We start from the raw sequence: 27532 nt of genomic DNA, 5'->3' as shown, positions 1-27532 counted from the left end.
ATAGCTGATCTAGAAGAGATTCACTGTTACCTGGACCTGTTGGTAGATCATCATTTAGATGTATCGTAAACCTACATTTTTGCCCACATTATGTAATACTCCTACCTTAAAGAAAATTATCAGAGTAATACGTAGTGGGAAAGGCAAGAGAATGGTTATGCAGTAGGCTAACAGAAACTTTGTTGTTCTTTAGGAATACCAGTCTGGGTACATCTTACATGCAGCCTAATTAGTACAAGTCTATTGGAAATTTGGGATCTTGGATGAGAAAGATGGAGAAATGCAGTCCTTCGGAAAGTGTCATTATTAATTGCCCTCTCCCAAATGCTGTAATGAATCTGTGTCCCAAGAGAGTAATAAGAGCTGTAGCCTGTTAGGTCCTGAACATACACTGTCCACGGATACCCTGCTGGATATTCAGCAACAATTTTCTCTACTGTTCCTGCTGGGACAAGCCAATTTTGTGCCTCTGCTGGTAAATAGTGTGGTTAACAGCATCCTGGCATGCAGTCAGTTATATCTGGACGTGAAGAAGAGATATGTCAACAGGCATTCCATATGCTGCAGTATTTATACGCAGTACAACAGCTAGTCATGGATAGATGCCTGCTGAGTGTACATAACAAAAACTCCGTGCACTAAATAAATACATTTCCTTAAAGTGGTTTGTTTTTTCATCATGATACTCAAGAGTTCCGCTTTCATATAAAACAGTAGCAGATCATCTCTTGAATATTTAGGGAGGGGTTTAAATGATGTTTTTTTTGTTTGTTTGTTTGCTTGCTTGCTTGCTGTTGTTGTTTTATTTTGTTTTAGAGTACTAAAAATCTGTTCCTTTCACTCTGAAAGGCTCCATTTACATTCCATTTTACCAGCAACTTCAGGGTGTCCTGGTAATGTGCTGAATTGCAGAATGCTGGCAAATACGTTCTGTGCAAAAGCTAGTTGCCAATTGGTATGCTAATAAGATCAAGAAAGCCCTAAAATATTAGAGAAGGTACTAAACTTGAAAGTTCAAACAAATTTTTCTCAGTTAGTAGCATCATCTTAAAATGTGGTCTGTTTTTATAGTAGCTTATAAAATGGAGTTTCTTAAGGAACTTTACATTGACAATAAGTACTATACTCTAACCAATTAAGCTTTCCAAGCTGTATTATTTATTACTTAAATAAAGTGAAATTGCCAAATAGTAGGTTAAGATGCATAACAGCAGACTGTGCTTTTTAAAAAAAAATGTTAATATTTTTCATGTTGCAGTTCATTTCTAAGTAACTGTATAAAAATATCTAGTATCTATCAATACCACTTTTTAGCAGTTAATGAAGTGGTACAGTCCTATGGCATACAGAATCATACACTTAAGCAAAGATACTATATGGTGTTGTGCTTTTAACCTAACAAAGATTGTTTTGAATTTGAAGCATACTTGTGACATTCTGGAAGGTTTTTGCTGCATGTGACCACTCTCTTCACTTGGAGCGTGAGTGTTGGGATAGAGCAGTGGTTTGGCACTGTGCTTTCCACTGCAGTGTTAGTGCCTTGGGATGCTCCATCAGGTTCTGCATCTGACTTGGTCTTCTGGCTGATTCTAGCTCTGCAACGTAGTTACCGTTCTTTGCATAGACACTGCTAAGCATAGGTACCAGTGTCTTGGTGATAAGTAGTGAAATCATGATGAGTAATATTTTAACAGCTATTTCGGGACATCACTTTATAGAGGTTACTTCTTGTTTTCATACAGGTGCTTTAGGTGCTATGAATCACCTCATCCTTGTTGCTGGTTTTACAGATACTGTCTGCAACAGTAAATTCTTCCCTTTCTCTATGCCCTTTTAATCACTTTCCCCTTCCACATCCCTAGGAACAGTGTTCAGGCACTCACTCTGACTAGTCACTTCCAACTGAATCCCCATTTAATGAAGCTTTTGTATTTCTGTTGCTTTTTCGTCACTCAGAAAAACTGTGTTTGTTTCAAGGGGCAGGACATGGATTATTATTATTATTGTCTGTCAAAAAACAGTGAAAAAAATCCTACAGAGATAAACCTTGTCAAAGAATTGATAGCCTAATTGTCAGGGTAGTCAGTTGGGATAGGAAAACCCCAAACCCTTTTCTGTTTGTGTGTTAATGTTCTTGTGTTGTGAGCTCTCTTATTGGAGTGTTCTGTTTTGTATTGCATAAACTTCATAATGCAATAAAATTACATAAGTTAATACAGTAAGGGCTCAAACTTTCTAGTAGCCAAAGTTCAGTTCTTAATCACACAGGAATTAAGTACCAGGATTAGTAGCACCTGTACAGAAAAAAAAAAAAAAAAAAGCAGATGCACTTCTTTGCCTCTCAAGAACCTTTTCAAGTATAATTTAGAGATTTCGTATTTTTCATACATGCATATATGTACAAATTATATTGAAAACCTTCTTGGTAAGGACTATTGCTGTTTCTTGTGTGGTTTTAATACTATATGTCATTAACAGATTATGCACTTAAAAATGCTTGCTATTTCAGTTTCAACCAATGCAAACCCCCTTGGTCTTGAATTAGAGAAAAGCTAAGAGAGCCATGATTGCACCTGAATTAATTAAATTGAAATTGTCTGTATGAGAATATTTGTTTAATAATCACTCTACTGCTTCTGTAGTGCAAAAGACATATGACCACTTTTTTCAAGGTATTTGAATTCCTAAATCTCATTAGATGTCTGTAGGCCTCCTTAGGTATCTAAATACCTTTAAATACTTGGCCTTTGATCTCCTCTAAATGAAGTTGCTCAATTCATTAGTGGGATGAATAATGTACTTTATTAGATATGAATGTCATTTTCTAGCAGGGCTGACTCAGAGCACAAGGAAGTCATTCACACAGTACACTTCCTAAGTTTACCTAACCATTTAAACACCTCAGTTATCCCCAGGAAACTCTTGGGTTTGCCATTGCAGTGTGATCTCTGAAGCTGTAGGATTTTTCAGTTCTACATTAATCCTGCCAGTCAAAGTTAATGGAATTACTTGTACAGTTTGTACTGCTTTGTTTTTACATACTTTATCTTTTTGTATGAATTACTGTAGCAGTCTTTAGAAAACTAATTTAAAATTTAGTTTGCTATTATTGTGAGTTATTATTATAACTAATCATAAATGGGTTGCATACACTACATACTAATTAAATTTGAAGACGTTTTATGCTATTGATAAGCTATTTCCTGTGATAGCATTATTGCCTCTTGTGATATGGATATCTTTTTTTTCCTGCATGTTTTCATTGACTATTTTCAGGCACAGATCTTTAACAGGAACAGGGAGAGGTGTAATTCAAATGTAAAAAAGCTGTGAGCTGATCAGTACTATAGGGAACAAAGCAAATCTTGAAGAGAGATGAGTATGGTACAGCAAGTATCATATGTACAGAAGGGATGATTACAGCAATAAAATTGGCTCTACCAGGAAAAAAGAAAGAAAAGTGTTAGCAGTTATAGAGAATGAAATTTTCTTCGTTATGGACACATATGTCTGAACTTCTTCTCTTGCAGCGTTTTCTTGGTATCTGTGAACTCATTCCCAAAACTTTTTCTTCATGAGAGCAGAGTTAAAGCCACTGGCACCTACCTGCTGTCTGGTCTCTCTTTGTGTTAAAATGTAGTATATTTGCTGCGTCTCTGCCACCATTCATAGAAAGTATTTGGTGGGTTCAAAAGTGGCTGGGGAATAAGATGTGCTATACACAGCTGGTGTTAGTGCCTTGGTGCTTTTATCCAAAATGTTGCATCTGTTCGTACTTCTTAAATAAAAATAGCAAGGCACCTTTTATATATTTGAAATTGGAAATAGGATCAAAGAGCAACATGGGAATTCAGTTTTAATCACAGCAATCTCTTAAGATCTGTCGTTAGCCTATTTGCATTTGGATGTAGTAAGGCAAATTTAGATCATCTTTAGGGGAATTTCTTGCCTCTGTCTTACCCAGAGCTGATATCCCTTGGCAGCACGGACCAGAAATCTAGTTGAGATGACGTTCATAGGAGGTAAATAGGAATGACTTCATGTGCGTGCCCCCCTCTATAAAACAGAGCAGCTGCTTTTACATTCTGTTCCTATTCCTGCCTCTTGGAAATGTATTAAGTATGATACATATTATTGGACATGTGGCTGTCTTAGACCAGGACTGTGTAGTAATTTATATGTGGCTGTCACCACAAATAACCTTAACTTCACCTCTTAATTCTCTCTTTGCTTCACCTCTTAAATCTCTGAGATTTCTACATCCATTTGTTCACTGATAGGTCATGCTTCTAATAAAATGTTCATGAAAAAAGCATGTTCTGGAAACGTAATGAGGTCTGCTAGGTCTTAAGTGGATTCTAATGTCTGTATTTTCGAAAGAAGAGAGGCATTTACTTCCTGCACTTTTCACATCAAGTTGCACAAAATATCTTTTCTCTGAAAGCAAAGTTTTAAACTGAAAGTTTTTGAAGCAGAAGTCAAACCAGACTCCTGATGGTTAATTATAATAAGCCATTTTGCAAGTTCAGGCATGTCTTTAACCCTGAACTTAGGCAAATATTTTCTAGGCCCATGAGTTATTGCTGTTTAGGACTCACTTTCTGGCAATCAGATCAGCTGATACTTGTTATGATGATGTTCAGGAGATGATTTACACTGATACACAAACAATAAATATGTTATATAATAGATGGCAGCATCTGGAGAAGTGGCTCTTTTCACCAGTGAGATGCTTTTTGTACACTGCATGAATGAAAAGGGCAATTTCCTGCTAGAGAATACTGATTTCTTATCAGTTATCACAATGATAGTCTGCTGATCCTAAATCACTAATGACAGTTTGAGGCAATGATCTTGGCACATTACTGCCAGATGGAAGATTCATTTTGCTGACCATATAATTAACAACTGGTAAATGTTTGCACACAAATACACATATTTACATATGTGGGGCCCTCACTGTGTCATAACAATGCTAATGGATTAGAGAGCTAGTTTTATTAATGTGATCCAGTAATGGGAACATCAGAATAAATTACGTTCTCTGGAGCTGTGAGCTGGCTGTCACCTGCATGAGAGCTCCCAAGCTTTAGGTTTTTGTCTGCCCAATGCCACTTGAAAGCTACAAAATTTTCCAAAGCAGCAAAAGGAGCTGTAGGGATTTGAGTCATTCATGAGGAAAAGTCCTGCTGTCTTTAAAGGAGGCTAGCTGAAGGACGGTTTCCCTTCCAAGTTCTGCATCATACTGGAGACACACATATTTAACATATCTGAAGAGGTTTCTGGTACACAACACCCACAGCTTTCAGTGCAAGAGCTTAATGTATTTTACAGTGTTGTCTGTATGTCTTGGGAAAAGCAGAGAAGTCATAGAGATGTATCTGTCCTGCTCCCCAGATGCCATAATTCATTGTCAGATACAAAACCCACAATTTAATAATATATTGAGAATAGTCTATCATAATTATGTATCACCTCTCATCTGAGAATCTCAAAGAAGGTTGTGTAACTTGCTTCTCACAGTTCACAGGAACACAACAATTTTTATTGGAACCTGTTTAACTGGCAAGAAAAGAGAGCTATGAGTTAAGGGTGAGTTAAGGGGTTGCAGTGAACAAGATCCTAGGAAACAAGGACGTCAGAATTCTGAAATTACTGGTCTTCTTCCAGGCTCTCTGAGCTACATTGCTTGCAGCCACAGACAAATATTTTTGGTGAAATCCTTAATTTTGGAAATGTGAACGAGGATGGTGGCAGTTGGCTTATGGAAGGCAGTCCAAAAAGAAGGAGTGCAAATTATCCATTTAAGTAATCACCAGATGCAAAATTGCAGGGTTAGAAACAGCTGGCAAAGAAAAATCTGAAATGATCATAAATATAAATAGTATCAGCGTCATGGTGCTCAGAAAAAAAGTCAAATGTAATTCTAAAGTATGAGAGTACAAGACTTGTCGCTTGCAGGACATTAGAAGCTTCTCTTGCATAAGAAGGATCTCATAGAATCATAGAATATCCCGAGTTGGAAGGGACCCACAAGGATCATCAAGTCCAACTCCTGGCACCGCACAGGTCTGCCCAAAAGTTTAGACCATGTGAATAAGCGCACAGTCCAATCGCTTCTTAAATTCAGACAGGCTTGGCGCAGTGACTACTTCACTGGGGAGCCTGTTCCAGTGTGCGACCACCCTCTCAGTGAAGAACCTCTTCCTGATGTCCAGCCTAAACTTCCCCTGCCTCAGCTTCACACCATTCCCACGGGTCCTATCACTGGTGGTAACAGAGAATAGGTCATCTGCCTCTCCACTCCCCTTTGCGAGGAAGCTGTAGGCTACGATGAGGTCCCCCCTCAGCCTCCTCTTCTCCAGGCTGAACAGGCCCAGTGACCTCAGCCGCTCCTCATATGTCTTCCCCTCTAGGCCCTTCACCATCTTCGTCACCCTCCTCTGGACACTCTCCAACAGTTTAATGTCCTTTTTGTACCGTGGTGCCCAGAACTGCACACAGTACTCGAGGTGAGGCCGCACCAGCGCAGAGTATCCGAAGTATTATGTCCAATTTTGAGCATTGTTCTAAGAGTAGGATATGGACCAGTCGGTGAGGGCTCAGCAGAGAGTGTTGATAATGGTTTGATGTCTGCAAAAATCTGGTCAAAAAGGAAAAATAGGACATACTTCGGTTCTGTAGTCTTGGAAAGACTGTGGAGATATGATATTAGCCTTCAGATATAAAGATTGCCTGAAAGAGAAGGGGAAAACAACTCTTACTTATTCATGGTGCATTAGACAGAAATAATGGGCTTTAATTACAGAGAATCAGGTTAGTTCTTAGGCAAATATGTTTATGATGAGGATTACAAGTAGCATAATAAATTGCTGGAGGAGGGTGTTTCTCTGCATCCGGGTGTCTGAGACACATCTGTCAGGTGTAGGTGAGCCAGTGGTAGCTGGTCCTGCATTAGGACTGGGGAGCTGGACAAAGGGATTCTGAAGGTCCTGTCCAGCCCTGTGATAACACCCCTGTCTCACATTTAAAAATCTTTTAAGGCTTGCTTCTGCCCTGCTGCCTCCATCATGACAGTAGCTGAGTAGAATCTGAGGTGTTATTTCCATGTTTCTGTTCAATTCAGAAAATTGATGAATCCCCATGGTGATGTTAGGCCAAAATTTACCTCCTATTTGGTCCTATCTCACAGCACCTTTTTTGGCTGGCTGTGATTTCGCATTACTCACCCTGTTTTGACTCTGGCTGCTACTTACTGGTCTGGCTTATTGCTGAAATGTGTGTAATGCCCAGGACTCTCTCAAAGTGCCTGGAGCTGTTCTTTTCCCTTGGTGTCTGCCTCTTTCTTACAATGAATATTTCTGTATATTTTCCCAAAGATCTCTGTTTGTGGTTCATTTTATTTGAAGTGTTATGGATTAGCCATCCTGGTGAAGAAACAACCTTCCTAGGGCTTGTTGAAAGAACTTCCTAGGGCAGAAACAACCTTTGGCTCAGTGTCTGTGCAGCACATGGCAGGCATAGTGCAATCCTGCTCCAATTTTATTACATTAAAAATAATATTAATTGTGACTCCTAAGGTGTGTATAGAATTACCTCTACATCTGGCTGCATTTTGAAGTTTTCCAATGAAAGAAAGAAGGAGAGAGAGAGAGAAAGAGGGGAAAAAAAAAAGAAAAAAAAGAAAGAGAGAAAGAAAAAGGGAAACATTTTAAGACAGCATTAACTTTATAGAGAGGAAGAAAGGAGAAACCTAACATTACTGGATGATCAACTGTAGCTTACCAATTATGCATTGCTTTAAGTTTTTTTCCTTTTCTATTATTTTTACTAGTCTACTTTTAAATGTTACAAGATTGTTATGAAAATGTAATGGTTATTGGGATAGGAAACAATATGTTTTGTCGGTGTCACTTTAGTAATATTTATTTGAAGTATATTTGTAAATTGGTGAATGGACAAGTTCATTTACAGTGCTAAGTTCCAAAGGAGGTCTGATACCTGGGAAGCAAAAGAGACAACTTTGGAAATAAAAACTGTGGGGCAGGATGCTTGCTGCTGTCCTGAGTTTGGAGTGCTTGATGTCTTGAAATAAAATAGTGTTCTCTTTGAAATGGTTGTCAATTTTCTGCAAAAATAAACGTAGGGTGGTGTTTTTGGTTTTTTTTTTTTGGCGAGTCTGACATCTGCCCCCTTGTTGGCACCTAAGTTCATTTAAAACTTGCTAATGTCCTGTTACCTCCATCCTGAAAGTAGTTGAGGAAAATCTGACATGCAGTTTTCCACAATTACTCAGTTAACTGTGTTCTTCCCATTCTGCTTGATCCTGTTGGGGTGCTTTGTCCTTCCATTGCATCCTGTGTGCAAAACTCCTGGAGAAACTTTCTTCTCAGCAGTGGTCTTACTGTGCTAGAACTCTGACTGTGGATTAAGGCATTACCTTGATATAAAAACAAACAGAAAAACAACTTAAAATTGAAATCACAATTAACCATGTGTTTACTACAGATTCTAATTTTTTCCCTTTCATTTTTTTTTTCAGATTGTTTCTCAGAGGAAACTCTCCAAGTCCCTACTCAAACATGGGAATACAGCAGGGAAGTCATCTATAACAGTAAGCTAGTCTTAAATGCACTTCTATTTTCCTGTTATTTAAAGACATCTAATGTGACTAAATCTCCCTAAAAGCACCATGCTAAGTCACCAGAGAAACCTTTGCTTGAGAAATGCATTTAAATTGTTAATTTAACAGATTCATTTTACTGTTTCTGACAAATGTTTCGTGTAAGGAAATGGCAACAAATAATGTATGATTTGAAAAAAAAAAAGTCATAACATTTACTACTACTGCTACTACTTTTAAGTACTTTGATGACAGCACAGAAGTTGTACTGCTTGATTATTTTTATCCAAAGCTCTAGAGCTTCAGAAATTCATTTTGACACACTTCTAGCTGCGCTTAAAATATTGCATACAAACAGTAATTAAATATAAAAGTCTTTCATGGGTAGTATTTGAAAGGTGAGGAGAAAAAAAAAAACAACACACACACCAACACCAAATGCAGAAGCTTTATCATATTAGGTATTTTAGCTGTGTTGTAATGCAATTACAGACTGGATAGTTACTTCAGCCCCATGTGTATCTTGAAATCTGAAAATCAATGTATTACCTCTCTTTCATCTTTCTCTTTCTTGGCTTGTTTTTAAGATCAAGCTTGTCTGCACTAACCCTAGCATGCTTGTGACATTTGCAGCTCTGCATTAAGTTAGAGACTATAGTAAAATATTCTGCTTTGGTACTCTCTGATCAGGTGAGAAGGGGATTGAGAAGGATTTTCTTCCTTGATGTACAATTAACCAGATGGGTTTCTTTTGGCTTCATTGTTTGGCTTTTTTTTTTTTTTTTTTTCTGGCCTTCAACCACAGAGCAGACTGCAGAATGTGAGAAGCAATGCTTTCTGAGAGCCCAGGGAATTTTCTTTCTTAGATTAGACTTCCTTGGTGCCTGGTTGGGAAGGGATTTGCTTAAATGCCTAAGGTGAAACTACTTTTGGTTCTGGGATTGGAAGGAAATCCCCCAGTCTTCTTTCTGTCTGAACAGAGCCAGGAGAGAGTTTTGCTCCCTAAATAAACTGATGTGTTTTGCCCACTGAGATTATCTGGGCAAACTTCACGCCATCTATCCCTGTGGTGTTCTGAACACACCTCCTGTTCCATGAGGGACATGAAGGGGTTTAAGTCTTGTGAAAACACAAATACTCTACTTCAACTAAAATCACTAGGCCTGCTAGTAGAGATTTCTGGCAAAAATATTTGGTCTGTGATTTACGGGAGGTGAGAGAAGTTGAGTTAATTGTCCCTTCTGGTCTAACACTGGATGATGATGATAAAACATGGACCCTAGTTAGCTTCATTGGCTTCTGGCAAGTGGTATAAAAGAACGGGTTGACTTTACTCAAATGGGAGAAAACTGAACTCAGACAAAAATTACTATGTGAAAAGACTGATCTCTCAACAGAATTAGTGGAAATGGATTAGTTATCTTTATTTCTGAACCTGAGGTACTGGGTAAAAGATCTTAAAAAGTCACGATGCTAATGAAATATATTGCAGCTGTAGGCAGCCTGGCTAACTGCTGGGGGCTGTATATGTGGCTAGTAAAAGCATCAACCACTGCACCTCGGTAGCCTTCAGTGGATTTGAGGAACAGTTGAAATACCCCAGTGGATCCTCGAGGACCTGGAGTCCATGTGGTGGATATGGTCAGACCCTGTCTGGGGAGCCAATGTGGCTACCAAGAGTGTGGCTGTGGACGTGAAATACCCAGGAAACATGTTTTTTTAGGTGATGTAATCTGTGGGGGGAATTTGTAGGACAGGGAAAGACCAAACAGAATATAATGCAGTTCGTTTCAAAGAACATTTTTCAATGAAGTATCCCATCTTTAGTTAATACCTTCTCTCCACTAGAGTATTTTAATGGCCTAGTCATGAGGGATGCTTTGGTATTTCATTTTTTTAACAACATCACACAGCACAGTGACTTGCGTCATTGTCAGTAAATCTTATGTACCTGAAAGAACTATACTACATTGTTTCAGAGTTACTTTCTTCTGACTCGGTATACGGTAAATCGTTTTGTAAATGTACCTATTGCAGTCAAATGATACCAGAACTCTCCTATGGTATATGTGCCTTTCATTGCAGCTAATGAAAAGTGACTTCCCAATTTAGTTTGCTATAGACCTAAATAATGCAACTCATGTATAGCTTTTTTTCTTCCCCTGGACACAGTGAGTCTGTGTGGAATTCTCCATTGTCCAATCTGAGGAAAAGTACTTGTTCAGAGGAGAGGGCTTACTGAGGGATGTGGAGGTCCGTTCATTGACAGCTGCTTGATAAGGCATGGTCACATGATGAAAAATGATTCAGTTTTGGAGGTTTAATGAGTTGTCACCCAGCTGGGCAAGTGGTTCACTGAATGCTATTAGTCCTTCCTGATTGCAAAGAGAAATATATTAACTTGTACCACACTTCAGTTTCCTAATGGGGTCTCCAGTCTTCACATTGGCAAATGACATCTTTCTCCATTTTCATTACACCGTGCAAAACTCAAATGTAGCTTTCCATTTAGGTGATTGCTGAGGAATTGTCTGGCAATGATGACTACGTTGAACTTTCATTCAGCGCACGGAAATTGGATGACAAGGTAAGCTGCTTGATATTAACCTTACTGAAAGTTGTAAGAATGCCTGCAAATATAATTTGATGAGATCTTCACCTGCAGATATTTTTTGCCTCATATTATTAAACACATCAGAGATTTCCGATCAGTGTTCACAATGAGGCTTTCCTTAAGTTGTGAAGTAATTAGGAAAAAAAAAATCAAGGGAATCTAATTAAAACCAAGACAATTTAATTATGCTATTGCTAAGACAACTTAATTATTTAAAATGCCACAGATCAGAAGTGCTTAGAGAAGTGAGAAGAAGTGCTTAGAGAAGTCTTTCTATAAGTAGTCAAAGATGATATAGTTGAAGCAAGGATTTTAAAAGCTAGAAAACAGCTCACTCATGATATACTTTCTGATAGTCAAAATCTAGCTTAAATGTGAGTAAAAGACTGTAGCATATTTGTTAAATCCTTTTTCCATTTTTAATAAGAAATTTCTCCACTGACTCAGACACTACTCTTCATTATAAGAATTATCTTGCTAAAAGTATCTGATCTTGTTTAGCAATACACGTATAATAAGCACCTGAAGCAATACACAGCCCAGGAAATCTAGGTGACTGCTTGTCAGGCACACTCTGTTATTTCAGTGTAATAGACGATACATAATTATTTGAGGTAATCTGGGGAATATCTTTGTAATCTGTAGGTGTCATAAGACCATAACCGTCTTTTAGATAATAGGGCTTTACATATAATTAAAGATCAGATGTTTACAAGTGCACTGGATCACAATATCTACCATTACTTTACAAGTAAAGAGTAAATACTTTATAATGGTAAAGAGTCCCTTCCCACATATGAAACTTCTCTAATTAAAACATATGATAACCCTATACAAAAGTTTACAATTCTGATGCTCCAAGCATGTGCTTGTAAAATTTGACAATTAAGTAGCTTAAAATCAAATCAGAGTATTTTTGGTTACAGACATCAGATTTTCAAAATCATGCCATAACTGATGAATAGCATTTTAGGTTGTAACTGCCAGGAAAACTCAGGCAAGCAGAAAGTGATTAATAGTACTGGAATTTATTTATAACAGGTAAATAGCATTACTGTGGTTAGGATCATTAACAGTCATAAATGATCAGGACCTTAATTTGTTTCTCATCTGAAAGATGAATTACCTCTTTCTCCAGAGTTGCTGGACTTCTAGTGTTTCAGAATCACATAATTCATTTAGGTGTCGAAATATAGGTTTACCAACCTCGTCTAAAGACAGACATTTTTAAACCTGATTTCCAAAACTGCACTCGAGATTTTTACTGTTCCACACAGTCACATCTAGAAAAAGGAAAAGGTGTGTACGACGTAATAGGACTTCACTTGCTCATTCCTTCTCCACAAATGTAAAATGTAATCCAGTGTAAATGTTATGAGTTACATATGGCTCTTGTTGTTATTAACTGAAAGGATATTGCCAGAGCATGCTTCCAAATTAGGCCGGTGTTTTCTGGGCAATAGCTTTAGAGAGTAGTCGAAATACTTATGGGGATAAGTTAAGGAGGATCATTCAGAAATATTGCAAGAGCATGACCACTATTGCCATTTTAACATGTCTAGTCAAGGTGGGATTCATCTAATAAAAACAAATTCCTCTGTAGTACAGTGTGCAACTCAGGCAGTGATCTTTTTCTGTTATTTGAATCAAAACTCCTGTTTTCAGCTGATGAAAATCACTAAAAGACAGTCACTGTTTTGACACGGTTTCCCATAGGATCCTACTGGACAAAATGTCCAGCATACAGCTAAACAAAAACATCATACAATGGGTGAGCAATTGGCTGATGGGCAGGGCTCAAAGGGTTGTGGTAAATGGGGCCACATCTGGCTGGTGGATGGTCACTAGTGGGGTCCCTCAAGGCTCCATTTTAGGGCCAGTCCTCTTCAATGTTTTTATAAATGATTTAGATGTAGGACTAGAAGGTGTTCTGAGCAAATTTGCCGACGACACCAAACTTGGAGGAGTTGTGGACTCGGATGAGGGTGGAAAGGCCTTGCAGAGAGATCTGGACAGATCGGAGAGCTGGGCGATCACCGACCACATGAAGTTTAACAAAAGCAAATGCTGGGTCCTGCACCTGGGACAGGGCAACCCTGGCTATACGTACAGACTGGGCAATGAGACGCTGGAGAGCAGCCCTGCAGAGAGGGATCTGGGGGTTGTGGTTGACAGCAAGTTGAATATGAGCCAGCAGTGTGCCCTGGCAGCCAGGAGGGCCAACCGTACCCTGGGGTGCATCAAGCACGGCATTGCTAGTCGGTCGAGGGAAGGGATTGTCCCATTCTACTCTGCGCTGGTGCGGCCTCACCTCAAGTACTGTGTGCAGTTCTGGGCACCACAGTACAAAAAGGACATTAAACTGTTGGAGAGTGTCCAGAGGAGGGCGATGAAGATGGTGAAGGGCCTAGAGGGGAAGACAGATGAGGAGTGGCTGAGGTCACTGGGCCTGTTCAGCCTGGAGAAGAGGAGGCTGAGGGGGGACCTCATCGCAGTCTACAGCTTCCTCGCAAAGGGGAGTGGAGAGGCAGATGACCTATTCTCTGTTACCACCAGTGATAGGACCCGTGGGAACGGTGTGAAGCTGAGGCAGGGGAAGTTTGGGATGGACATCAGGAAGAGGTTCTTCACCGAGAAGGTGGTCGCACACTGGAACAGGCTCCCCAGTGAAGTAGTCAGTGCACCAAGCCAGTCTGAATTTAAGAAGTGATTGGACTGTGCACTTATTCACATGGTCTAAACTTTTGGGCAGACCTGTGCGGTGCCAGGAGTTGGACTTGATGATCCTTATGGGTCCCTTCCAACTCAGGATATTCTATGATTCTATGATTCTATGAAAAGACAGTCACTGTTGAAAGAAGTCTTTCAATTTGCTCCAGCTAGAGGCATGGCTCTAAATCTGGCTGAAACTTCACTTATCTCATTTATAAGAAGAGGCTATGGCTTTTGATATGGCTTAGAATTAACTTTGATGTCAGTAGATGCAAGGCACTACTAGTAATTACCGTTACTAAGATTTGAAGTTCCTTAAATTGCACCATTCATCCATTGATGAAAAAGCATGGGTGCTCCAAAGTCACATAAAGTTTAAAAAAAAGCACTAGAGAATAGAGGAAAGCCCATCTGGTGAAAGCCTAAGCATGGTTTTGCATGCCTGTCCCTTCTCAGTGGAGTGAGGATCTGTGCAGAGAGATTATACCAGAGAAGCAAAGTGAGGGCTGGGACTGGCCTAGAAATCTCCTGAAAGATAGAGGAAGCTTGTGGAGCAATTGCTTATGCTCTGCTACACAGAGCCACCTGTGTCATATCAGGGTGTGCTGCACTGGTGTCTGTGGAAGTGACAGAAGTTAAATCTTTTTGTCTAACAACTTGTGGGTAAAAGAATGGGTGAGAGGAGATTCTGGATGTACTTTAAGGATTAAAAAAAACCTCTTCCCATCCATTACCATCAGCGGTGTCTTGAAAGGACAACAATTTTCTTCTTCTATCCTTTAAAAGAAAGCTTGAAAGGTTATCCAGATTGTGATCCCTGAATAGAAGAGTTTCCTTCACTAGGGAAAAAAGTGTGAACACACATTTTTGGCAGATTAAACAGTTTGTTGGTATAATTTATCAGGCAGTATATTTTTTTGTTTGTTTGTTTGTTTTTTTTTTTACTCCCCCCATGTAAAACTGCAAGAGTTTTAGAGATGCCATAAAACAAATAAAGCCTACGCAATTTTTCCTGAAGGGGTGACTGAAACATTCAGTACAGAATTATAGAAAGTCACAGTAAGAAAGTTTCCTTTAGTTAACTGACTTTGCAGAAATAAAGGTTATGGTTTTATTACAGTACTTGTTTGGAAGGTATAACTGCATTTTCATGTTTTATTGAAGCCCAGTCAGCTCAGATGGCACATCTTTGTTTCAAGAGATCCACTGAGAACACTTCACAGAGGAACAATAACTTTTGGAAAGGTTCTATTGCATTAATAGCTGTGTCACAATTACCATAACAAGCAGCTACATTTTTATGATAGCTGTAATAAATTATGAGCAATGAGGCAGGAAAACTGCCTTTCCTGTTCTAAGAGAGGCAGTTATCATGGCTTGAGATTCTCCAGCAAATGTGTGTAAAGTAAAAGCTAATACCACTTTTTAATGTATTTCCTCATGCTGTGGTTTAACCCAGCAGGCAGCTAAGCACCACACAGCCATTCGCTCACTCCCCTCCACTCAGTAGAATGGGGGAGAGAATCAGGAAAGAAAAAGTAAAATTCATGGTTTCAGATAACCACAGTTTAATAGGACAGAAAAGGAAGGGAAAGTAATTATAATAATTATAACAATGGATTATATGAAACAAGTGTTACACAGTACAATTGCTCAGCACCCACAGACTGATGTCCAGCCAGACTCCAAGAAGCAGCCACCTGACCCTGGCCAGCCCCCCAACTTTTATTGTTCAGCACTACTCCTCCACATGATGTGGGACATCCCTTTGGTCAGTTTGGGCCAGCTGCCCTGGCTGTGTCCCCCTTGTGCAACCCCAGCCTCCTCGCTGGCAGGGCGATATGGGCAGCTGAAATGTTCTTGACTCTGTGTAAGCACTGCTCTGCTGGAACTAAAAGATCAGTGTGTTATCAGCATCACTGTCATCCGAAATCCAGAACCCAGCTCCATACCAGCTACTGGGAAGACAAGGAACACTATCCCAGCTGAAACCAGCACAGCCTCGTGCACCTCCCAGTGTTCTTCTACCATCTCCTCAAAAGCATCCCTGAGCGCGCATTTTACGGAATCCCGCTTCTGACAACAGTGAAGTTCATGCCGTGACCTTCCAAAGGTTTGAGCCCTTCACGGATGCCCCCCGGCCTGCGGGTGTAGAGAGATGGCAAGTGGGAGTTGGTAGGATGCTGCAATACACAAGGACACGGAGGCTTTCTTTGCTGAAAAGTTCTCTTTACTACACATGGCCACAGACCACCACTGGGCAATATTCTGTGATTAAAGGCAAGTGTGGAGAGAGGTATCAGGCTAATTAAGAAAAGCCATCTTGGAAGAGACCGAACCCAGGAGTGGGCCCAGGAGTAGGCCCCAATGAGTGAAGAAGAAAGTGTCACTGCAAAGATGTGAGACTCCCATCAGAGAGTTTGGAGTCAGCCGGGCATCCCCAGCAAAGGTTCAATGGGTTAGGATGTTGTGTAGGCAAGAACAATTTGTGCAGCACAGGAAGTTTTGAGGGAGAGAGGCGCTCCATTTTGGGTCGAAAAGGAGTCCTTTTTCTATCAAGAGAGACAGAAGAGGGCAGAGGACACCACCGCCTTAGAGCAGCCAAAAGCCGCTGCTAATTTCTGTGTTTCACCTGAGACAAGCGATAGACACCGATGCTTCCTAGTCTCTGAGAAGGACACCTTTCCCAGAGCCGTTCCTCCTTCTCAGACAGTCCGTTGCTCTTGTAGTTCCTTGCTTTTGCCCTTGGTGCTGGTGTCTTCAGGAAGTCTCTGGTTCTTAGGTACCCTTAGGCTGCACTTGCAGGAGGCCAGCAGCGCCTTCCAAAGATGCTGCAGGTTGCCAGGCCCGGTTCCCAGCTGGCAGGCATTCTCTTCTGGCAGGCTTTTAGGAGGCTTTTGCTGTCAGCCTTATTCCCAGTCGGGCCAGGTCACCTCTGTGGCTGCTCCCATCCCCAACACTTTCCCATTCCCATGACGACTTCTCATCCCCCAAATGACTTCTCACCCCCAAGTCTCACTTGGGGACCCGCCACCCGCAGCCGCTCCCCATCAGGAGCAGACATCCCCAAACCAATTGGCGGCACGGGCAGCGGGACAGGGCTGCGTTCAGCCCCACCCGCTGACCGATGCAGGAATAAGTGCAGGCAGAGGCTTTGCAGGGTGGAAAAGTTGTAATTTATTCCTGGGGTAATTGTGGCTGCCACCCCCAGCCCGTCCCCAGGTGAGGCGCGGCCGCCTGCTCAGTTGCGGGGCCTGGCCTGCCGGCCCGCGTGGTCGCCAGACCCCGGCTCCTCCTGCTGGACCCGACGTAGCCACTCTATGTCCTCCGGGTTGTCGTACCACAGGGGCAGTGGCAGTCTGTGCCTGTCCTGCCCCAAGCGCCAGGAGCGGCTGCGCACAAGCTCTCGCGCTTCAAAGGGGCTGCGCTCCCTGCGCCTGGGCGAGGCGCTGCGGGAGCGGTAGCCTGAGGGGCTCCTCTGCTGCTGCTGCTGCTGCTGCTGCTGCCGCCGCTCCAGCCGTGCGTCGCGTTGCAATCTTCCGCGGGGTCGTCGGGCCAGGCGCACAACTCCAACGATGGGCCCGCGGCACAGCGGGCAGGTGTTTCTTTCTGCGGCCCAGGCCTGGATGCAATCCAGGCAGAAGGAGTGGCTGCAGGGGTCCACGCAAGCTGTGTTGGACAGCTGGTCCAAGCAGATGGGGCACGTCTCGTCCCCGGGGGCCTCCTCTGGCTGCTCCTGCTGCTGTGGCCGGCTCATGGTGCCTGCCGCCGCTGCGACGTGGAGCTGGTCGTCCTCTGGGGGAGGCTGCCTTTGTGGCAGGCGCTTAGCAGCAGCCTGGGGTCTTCAGCACCTCCCTTGCCTCGCGGGTCGCCGGCAGGACCTCAACGCCTCACGTGCCACCAGCGTGCCACCAGGAGGACTACTGCAGACAGAACCAGGAAGAAAATATTCTAGCAGCAAATAGACATTAGCTTTCTAGGTTCAACCAAGTTGTCTAGAGTACTGTAGCTGTCAACATTCCGTGTATGGATTGCAAACATTGCTATTAGAATGGCAAATATGCTTATGATCGGTTATACTTGGCAAGACTGCGCTTAGGACAGATGAGGTACATAGATGTCTATAGATTTGAGACCCTTACCGAAGGCCCTCGATGGCTCGCGTGCAACAAGAATGGCTTCGCGTGTGCCTCTTGCAACACCTCCGCCTCTCTCTCTCCTTCCAGCCGTGGGACCTCGAGCTCTCGACCACCACCAGCCGGACTGGCCGCAGGCGCGCCGCTCAGGGCACTTATAGCCAGCCACCTTTTGTGAGGTCATAGGGTGACATCAGAAGGGTCTCGGGGTGTCCCTGATGGCAGCACTGACAGAGGTCACCTGACCGTTGTGAGACAATGCTGATGTGAGATGGCTGCTCCACGCTGACAGGAGCCAAGCATGGAGAGCGGTATCAGGCTAATTAAGAAAAGCCATCTCGGAAGAGACCGAACCCAGGAGTGGGCCAAGGAGTGGGCCCTAAGGTATCAAGAATAAAGTGTCACTTCAAATACCTGAGACTCCCGTCAAGTCAGTGCTGCCATCAGGGACACCCCGAGACCCTTCTGATGTCACCCTATGACCTCACAAAAGGTGGCTGGCTATAAGTGCCCTGAGCGGCGCGCCTGCGGCCAGTCCGGCTGGTGGTAGTCGAGAGCTCGAGGTCCCACGGCTGGAAGGAGAGAGAGGCGGAGGTGTTGCAAGAGGCACACACGAAGCCATTCTTGTTGCACGCGAGCCATCGAGGGCCTTCGGTAAGGGTCTCAAATGTATAGACATCTATGTACCTCATCTGTCCTAAGCGCAGTCTTGCCAAGTATAACCGATCATAAGCATATTTGCCATTCTAATAGCAATGTTTGCAATCCATACACGGAATGTTGACAGCTACAGTACTCTAGACAACTTGGTTGAACCTAGAAAGCTAATGTCTATTTGCTGCTAGAATATTTTCTTCCTGGTTCTGTCTGCAGTAGTCCTCCTGGTGGCACGCTGGTGGCACGTGAGGCGTCGAGGTCCTGCCGGCGACCCGCGAGGCAAGGGAGGTGCTGAAGACCCCAGGCTGCTGCTAAGCGCCTGCCACAAAGGCAGCCTCCCCCAGAGGACGACCAGCTCCACGTCGCAGCGGCGGCAGGCACCATGAGCCGGCCACAGCAGCAGGAGCAGCCAGAGGAGGCCCCCGGGGACGAGACGTGCCCCATCTGCTTGGACCAGCTGTCCAACGCAGCTTGCGTGGACCCCTGCAGGCACTCCTTCTGCCTGGATTGCATCCAGGCCTGGGCCGCAGAAAGAAACACCTGCCCGCTGTGCCGCGGGCCCATCGTTGGAGTTGTGCGCCTGGCCCGACGACCCCGCGGAAGATTGCAACGCGACGCGCGGCTGGAGCGGCGGCAGCAGCAGCAGCAGCAGCGGCAGAGGAGCCCCTCAGGCTACCGCTCCCGCAGCGCCTCGCCCAGGCGCAGGGAGCGCAGCCCCTTTGAACCACGACAGCTTGTCCGCAGCCGCTCCTGGCGCTTGGGGCAGGACAGGCACAGACTGCCACTGCCCCTGTGGTACGACAACCCGGAGGACATAGAGTGGCTACGTCGGGTCCAGCAGGAGGAGCCGGGGTCTGGCGACCACGCGGGCCGGCAGGCCAGGCCCCGCAACTGAGCAGGCAGCCGCGCCTCACCTGGGGACGGGCTGGGGGTGGCAGCCACAATTACCCCAGGAATAAATTACCACTTTTCCACCCTGCAAAGCCTCTGCCTGCACTTATTCCTGCATCGGTCAGAAGGGGGGGAGGGGCGGGGGGGGGACGGACTGAACGCAGCCCTCTGCCTGCGCCGCCAATTGATTTGGGGATGTCTGCTCCTGATGGGGAGCGGCTGCGGGTGGCGGGTCCCCGAGTGAGACTTGGGGGTGAGAAGTCATTTGGGGGATGAGAAGTCGTCATGGGAATGGGAAAGTGTTGGGGATGGGAGCAGCCACAAAATTTTATATTGCTCAGTTGTTGTATCGGCCTCGCGTGATAAGAAGATTCAGCTCTGTCCACAAAATCCAGGCTGAAGAAGGAACACGGTGCCCAAAGTAGAACTTAATTAAGTTAGCTGAGCTTATAGAAGATCAAAAGTGCTGAAGCAGTTAAACAATGACTGTGCATGTGCAAAACGGAAAGAAGTGCAAGACGAAAAAAACTATGAGCCTTTATCAGAAAGCCCCCAAAGTGCGACCACCAGAGGTTACTGCGCCTGCGATAGTAGGAGGGGCAATATGATAATTAGGTCTGAGAAACCATTAGCATAAATCCTGCCCTTTCTTGCAAACTGCATGAATACGGATATCACCGTACCATGAATAAAGTACTCCTTGTCTTGCTTAGGTGTACGTGTTGGGTGGAATTATCCCCCACATACCCAGCGCTGTTAATAAAGAATACCTGCTTTCTAATTCTCCCAAAGGAGTCTTGGAAAGTTGCATTGCTTTTTGTGTTCCACCATTGATGAGGACACAACAAGAAACTGAGGAACAACTTATCACCTGGGAAGGTGGAAATTGGCCAGAGACAGTGGGAATGTGACTGAGAAACCTAGGGTTGTTTAGAGAAAATCAGGAGCATCGGCACCTCTTGGCTGTCTCAGGAGGACGATAGAAATGAGCAGCGCCTCATTAGTTACGTGAAGTGGTGGCATCCTACGCCATCTTCTGTGTCAGTGGTGTAAAAGGGGCCTGTGTTTTACCCAGAAGGAAGCTCAGAGAAGGGTTGGGGATGGAAGGGACCTCTGGAGGTCATCTGCTCCAGCCCCCCTGCTGAAGCAGGGCCACGTAGAGCCGTACGGCCGCTGGGCACCGCTGACAAGAGCCTGTGGTAGTTTTACTCGGGTGGGCGGCCAAGCTCCACCACAACCGCTCTCTGACTCCCCCTCCTCAAAGAGGAATGGGGAGAAAATACGATTAAAAGGCCTCAAGGGTTGAGATAAGGACAAGGAGATCGCACAGTAATTATCGTGACAGGCAAAACAGACTGAGCATAGGGAGACAGTAAGATTTATTGCTTATTACTAACGAGCTAGAGTGAGAAACAAAGGAAAGAAACCAAAAGCATCTTCCCCCCCCATCCACCCTCTTCCACCTCCTCCCCCCAAGCGGCGCAAGGGAACGGGGAAATGGGGGTTATGGTCAGTCTACAGCGCTTCTTCTCCACCGCTCCTTCTCGGTCACTCTCGTCCCCTGTGCTGTGGGGTCCCTCCCACGGGATGCAGTCCTTGCTGAACTGATCCGGCGTGGGCTGCCCACAGGCAGCAGCTCTTCAAGAACTGCTCCAGATATGGGTCCATACCACGGGGTCCATCCCTCTGAAGCAAACTGCTCCAACCTGGATCCCCCATGGGCAGCAGCTCCCCCCAGACCCCCTGCTCCTGCGGGGTCTCCTCTCCATGGGCTGCAGGTCTGGCCCGGAATCTGCTCCAGCAGGGGTCCTCCACAGGCCGCAGCCTCCGTCAGTGCAGGTCCACCTGCTCCGCCGTGGTCTCCTCCACGGGCTGCAGCGTGGAACCCTGCTCCACCGTGGCACTCCATGGGCTGCAGGGGGACAGCCTGCTTCACCATGGTCCTCACCACAGGCCGCAGGGGACTTCTGCCCTGGCACCTGGAGCACCTCTCCCCCTCCTTCTTCACTGACCTTGGCGCCTGCAAGGCTGTTCCTCACTCCTCTCACTCTCCCAGCTGCTGTGTGGCGCAGCGTTTTTTTTTCCCTGTCTTAAATCTGCTCTCACAGAGGCGCAAAACAACATCAGTTATTGGCTCAGCTCTGGTCGGCAGTGGGGCCCTTACCAAACATGGGGCAGCTTCTAGATCCTTCTCACAGAAGCCACCCCTATGGCCCCCTGCTACCAAAACCTTGCCACGTAAACCCACTACAGAGCCTGGCTCCGTCTTCTTTGCATCCTCCTTTTGGGGATGCCTAGACATTGCTATGATCCCCCCGAGCCTTCTCTCCTCCAGGATGAATGCACAGTGATGCACAATGCAATTGCTCACTGCCCACCGAGTGATGACGCCCAGACAGACCCCGCGCGGTGGCAGCCACACTCCGGTCAACGTGCTCAGTCCCAGTCTTCGGCACGACCCCATGCGGTATGGGACATGGCTCTGGCCCGTTTGGGCCAGCTGTCCTGGCTGCGTCCCCTCCCAGCTCGTGGTGCACCCGCAGCCTCCTGGCTGGCAGGGCGCTATGGGCAGCTGGAACGTCCTTGACTCTGTGTAAGCAGTGCTCTGCAACAACTGAAAGATTGTTGTTTTACCAGCATAACTCTCATCCTAAATCCAAAACACAGCACCATACCACCTACTAGGAGGACAATTAACTCTATCCCAGTTGAAACCAGGACACCTCAGTACTGAACTACTAAAAAATTCTTAAATGCTTTGTCCTGCTACTGATGAATTTCCAAAACTGATTAGTGTCTTTTCTGAGGGACCTTTAACTTGACTCCCTAAACCTGAGTTTTAAAAACTGTCATGTTCTGAAAATGAGCATACCAAAAGATGTGTCAAACAAGGTGCTCAGAAACAGAGGTGGTTAATTTTTTAAAGTTTAAACCACGTATTTGTGTTAATATTGCGTAACTGCCACGCATACTGAAAGAGCAGTGTGCATTATGCTAGGAGCAAATGCGTTACATTAATCATTCAAGCATTATTAAATTATCAAAACATTAAACCTTTATTGCTGCTATTCTTCTTTCAGAAGATTCTCATGTGAGGTAAAGCAAAGCTGATAGATTTAGCGTAACAACAAAAATGCTTTGAAAATGTTAATAACTAAGAAAATGTTTTTATTTAGCTTATCATTTTTAAGTTGTTACAGAGCATCTTCAATATTGAAGGATTTGAGGCTTTTACCTTGATTCTGCAAGGAATTAAGCTTTGGTTTTACATTGAGGAGGGGCAATAGAAGCTATCATCCAGAGTGAAAATCTTTCCCTTCAGATGGTATTGCCTTTGTTATTAAAACCAGATATTAAAAATTACTTCCCTAGTGCTGAGGTTTGCTCTGTCAGTTTTCATGATACTCAGCTCAAAGTGATACTATATTTTGAGTCTTCTTACACAAAATCCTGTTATCCTTTCTGAAGTTTTCTGCACTGCGGGGTGCATTCTTTTGGATGTATCATTTTGAGGTGTTTTCTTTCAGATAACTTTTCTTACCAAATTTGTGTTTCATAAAGAATCCATTAAACGTTAAGCTTTTACTCACCCTTAAACAATATGCTTATGTGTAAGAAGAGGCAGCTCAATCATTTTTAATCCCATGCACTCTCAATTTTGGTGTCACTATGATTAAACCAGCTGCCTCACTCTCTTCTCTGCTGTGCAGTAGTAATCTGGCAGAATTTGATCACCAAAGCCCCTTACAGACCAGAAGTTTCAAGCACTGAATTCAGTCCACATACTAAATCTATATCAGGGCCTTGAGGAAAACTCCTGAGTTACAGACTTTGTTGGGTTTTGTGCTAGTTCTACACACTCTTACGTTAAATGTATCATAACAATGTAATTGGAAAAAATGGTCGAACATACAGCTTTGTTGTTTAGAGCTCCATGTGATAAAGTTTAACAGAAACATACATACATGCTTTGCATCAGTTTCTAAACACACCATTGCCTCTTCTCTAGCAGAAAAAGAAACAGGTTACTCACAGAACAACACATTGAACACAGCAACATTGACAGATTTCATCTTTAGGGCATGGAAAAGACTTTAGGTTGCTTGAGTCTTGCCCAAGACTGCATAGTCCCTAGAGATCCATCTCCTTCTCCAGACATTCAAATTCTGGTTTCCATTTTCAAAGCTCTGATTTCTTTGCTTGCTTGCCCTTGTGGAATAGTAACAATGTGCTGAAGACAAATTTGACCAAAATGATGTGCCTAGACTTTAGCTAACATTCAAAGCTCTTCCTATCCCTATGGCTATCTTGTCAGTATAGCAGACATCTGGTGAGGAGAAAAGGGTAGAACTAACTATGCATATTACAATTATTTTTATAATAACACTTGCATAGAAACACCAGGAGAGCAAACAGAATTGCTCTCTGCTCCAGATAGATGCAGAGGTCTGTGGAGGTTTGGGATGTGGCTGATAGAGAAAAATAGTATCTGTATGCATAAAGTTAGTCATGTGATTCTGTTGAAGAAGGAAATGAAGATGGGAGTCATGATTCCAGAAAATGGATGGGGACCACTTGAATTCGCCTCCTGTGGATTAACTCCACAGTGAGCAATTTGAATTAGCTGGATTTTCCCCTCCAGCTGTGGAGGTCTAACACCCAGCAACCCTTCCTCCAGCCAGTCAGCTTGCACAGAAAAAAAGAGGATGTTGTTAAAACTAAAAAGGCTGTGGTGACACTTTGGCTCTACTATAGAAAGCAACTTAATTTAGGTTTAAGAATTCTCTGTCTTGTAAGATAATTGCAAATCCATGACAGGTATATTATGGTACAACACGTATGTGAACCCAAATGCCTGTCACAGATTTTCTTGATAGAGATGCCAAGTAATATTTTACATTTACCTGTTCTGTTATCCTTACATGGTTCATGTTTTCACATTCTAAAGAAGACTTGCTTTTCTAACCTTCTCTAATTCATCTTGCCAATGCTTGTGTTAGCTAGTAGCAGCATGATGTCTTGGCCAGTTAACTTCTATTTTGAGAGGGTGGACAAACAGCGTGGAATGTAGTGCCACTGTAGAATATGCTTCAAAGTACACTGCATGATAAAAACTGATGTCAAAAGACCAAGCAGCTTTGTAGGCAGAAATAAGCTAGGTCAGTGAAGGAGCTAAAGCTCAGGAACATAGACTGGGTCTACGAAGGTTAAAAAAAAATAAAATAAAGTGTGATTTTACCATTCTGCCTACCATGATTGAATAGCCAGTCTGAGAACAACAGCAGTGCCATGGAAGTCCTTGTGGAACAAGCACAAGAGTGAAATATTGCTGAGGGACACCAGGAGGTTTCACTAAAACCATGCTGGTACTCTTTTTTCATTAGCAGTCAGGAAAGCACAGGTGCAGTGTGTCTGAAAGGCTCAAAGAAAAAGAATTCTCTATGTTTTATTTTAGGATTTTTTCAGCAAATCTGATCCTTTCCTGGAGATTTTCCGGATGAATGATGATGCAACCCAGCAACTTGTTCACAGGACTGAGGTAAGGAATAGGGTTGGGTTTACTTTCCAAGGACACAGGTGGGTTGTCAGGAGGAGTAGTTTGTGCTTCCAATGTCAAAGAAGTATTGCAAGCACCCATGTTTAAAAACCCTTCTATCTCTGCTTTAATTATTGACTAATGGGTATCGGGTCTTGACTTATGCACACAAGAGTAAGGGAAGATGGTACTGAAGACAAATATTTAAGTTTAATTAAACTGGCAGATACTCTGTTTGCAGGTCAGTACTTATGCATATTTTATTTAGCCCAAACCATGCTACAGACATTTTCCTATTAATGCTATGTTATATCCGCTTGGCTCCTCATAGCTTGCTGTGATAAAAATATTTGTAATCTGGGTGCTTTACATTTGTTTCTTATGCCACAATATTGTTACTGCTTCCATGGCAATGAGTGGCAATGTCTTTAAAAGCAGCATCTAGGTGTACGGTCTGGAGTTATGCTGGGTATTTGGGGTTGTGAGCCTATTTGTTATGTATCCCATAAAGTCTTCTACCAGGGAAGACCATGTGTCCATAAGTTGATACTGCCCATCCCCACTGCCAAGGCCTTCATCTCTTCCATGGCTTCCAGTTCAGAGATGTATCCCACAGCCTTCCTTTTGTGGGTTATGCCCCTACTGCAGCGTGGCAGTGCTGGGGCATTCTTTGTAGTGTGAGCTGGACACAGGCCCATTTCCCCAGTTGTGCTCCTTTCTGGGACTTTCCAGAGCAGGTTTGTTGGAAACTGCAGGTTGCTCCAAAGCAGGTATCCCATGCATGTTTTTCACCAAACCTCCAGCTCAGTTGTTTTCTCCTCTTTATGGTACTACTATTTTTAAAATTGTGGCTCTTGTTAGTAGAAATGTGCAAATATTCAGGCTTCCCTTCATTTCTTTTCATTCTCAGGTTGTGATGAATAACTTAAATCCAGCCTGGAAGACCTTTAAAGTATCTGTAAATTCTCTGTGCAGCGGAGACCAGGATCGCAGGCTAAAGGTCAGAAGCAGTTCCTACTTTCTGAATAGTTTTTACTCATAGAAAACAACTTTCTCTCCCATTTTCTGTTGAAGATTCCTACTCTGTTCTGCACTCTTCTTTGACAGACAAGATGATCACACAGCTGTTTTATGATTACCACAATCAAATTAAAGATGCAGAGAAGTAGTAATCCACTGTAATCAGTAGATTATTCTCCATGTTTCCTACATTAACCTGGAAAAATAATGGGGCTGTTTTTGCCAGCCAGTTGAATAATTTGAACCCAGCACCACTCAACTGGTGTAAGTATACTCAAGAGAAGTGGTAACCCTGCAACCGTTTTAGCTACTTCCTCACTTTTATGGCTGGAGACCTTCTGTAAGAAAAAATGAATAATGAGCTCTGTTAACATATATGAAAAATGGGGTGGCCACAAAAAGACCCATGCTATAGTAATGACAGTGTAACTATTCAGCAGAAAGACTGATGCTTGGGCTCTAGGAGCTCTGTGCAGAGAAATTCATCTCCCTGTGGCTAATTTAGGTTAAATCATGGCTAAATCAGATTCTTCCATTCTTCTAATCAGGTTTAAGGTTAAGACTAAATTAAAGTTTAAAAAGGAGCACTGTCTGCAGTGTCTATTCAGCCTCTCAGAGCTGGTGGGAGGACATTGGACCCCAAAATGTCTCTTTCTTTTCTTATCATACCAGGGTGTGTAGTAGTTCCTTCTCTCTGCATACCTGTCTTCTCACATCATTATAGTTGTATAACCCTGCAGAAATTATACTTTTATTTTTCACTCATTACATACTGTAGGATGTGCTGTGCAGATAGAAGAAATAAAATGCTTGGTCTCCATGTTATAATGCATGCCACACATGGGTGGAAAAGATAAAAAGGAGTCCTGTGAATTCTTGAATTTATATTGGTCATGCCGATTGTGCTTTATGACTTCACAAAATCAGCACTGTGTTTATGGAACAACAGTGATACCAACACTGTGTTTGTATATATACATTTGTATGACACTGGGGATGCACAAGGAAGACACAGATCTGAATGGTATCCGTATGTATTTTTTTTGTCCCTTGTGGCAGTGGTGAGCAGACAACATGAGACCAAAGGCAAAAGAAGCACCAAAAGAGTGAGGAAGTTTGAGGAAAGAATGAGAGATGGAGCAAGGAGAAGTGAAGGATGGAGTAGATGGAGAGCAAGATGCTTAGGAGGCCAGACCAAGGTGTTTGTGGGAGGTTCATCTGAGATGTTGGAAGGAATCTCAGTATCTCAGGTGGTACAGGGAAGCAGTTGCAGAAGATCTTTCCATCTGTCTCTTAGTTGGTAAATGGTCAAACCAGTTGTGTTTGGCATGTCCACTGAGATT

The 27532-nt window shown here is 43.4% G+C and overlaps 1 protein-coding gene across 3 annotated transcripts in view; it reads left to right on the top strand.

The window, feature by feature from the left end:
• The window catches only part of CPNE4 (copine 4), a 290530-nt gene that overhangs the window by 174919 nt on the left and 88079 nt on the right, over positions 1 to 27532 (top strand). For all 3 annotated transcript variants that reach the window (XM_080581753.1, XM_080581752.1, XM_080581751.1), the window contains exons 4-7: positions 8543 to 8614; positions 11136 to 11210; positions 25089 to 25172; positions 26080 to 26169. In XM_080581753.1, the coding sequence (XP_080437879.1) occupies positions 8543 to 8614; positions 11136 to 11210; positions 25089 to 25172; positions 26080 to 26169 (321 nt within the window). The remainder of the gene's footprint in view (positions 1 to 8542; positions 8615 to 11135; positions 11211 to 25088; positions 25173 to 26079; positions 26170 to 27532) is intronic.

This window comes from Anser brachyrhynchus (assembly GCF_964034855.1).
Source record: "Anser brachyrhynchus genome assembly, chromosome: 2".
NCBI lineage: Eukaryota > Metazoa > Chordata > Aves > Anseriformes > Anatidae > Anser > Anser brachyrhynchus.
The sequence above is the reverse complement of the archived record's forward strand: the minus strand, read 5'-3'. Positions and strand labels throughout refer to the sequence as shown.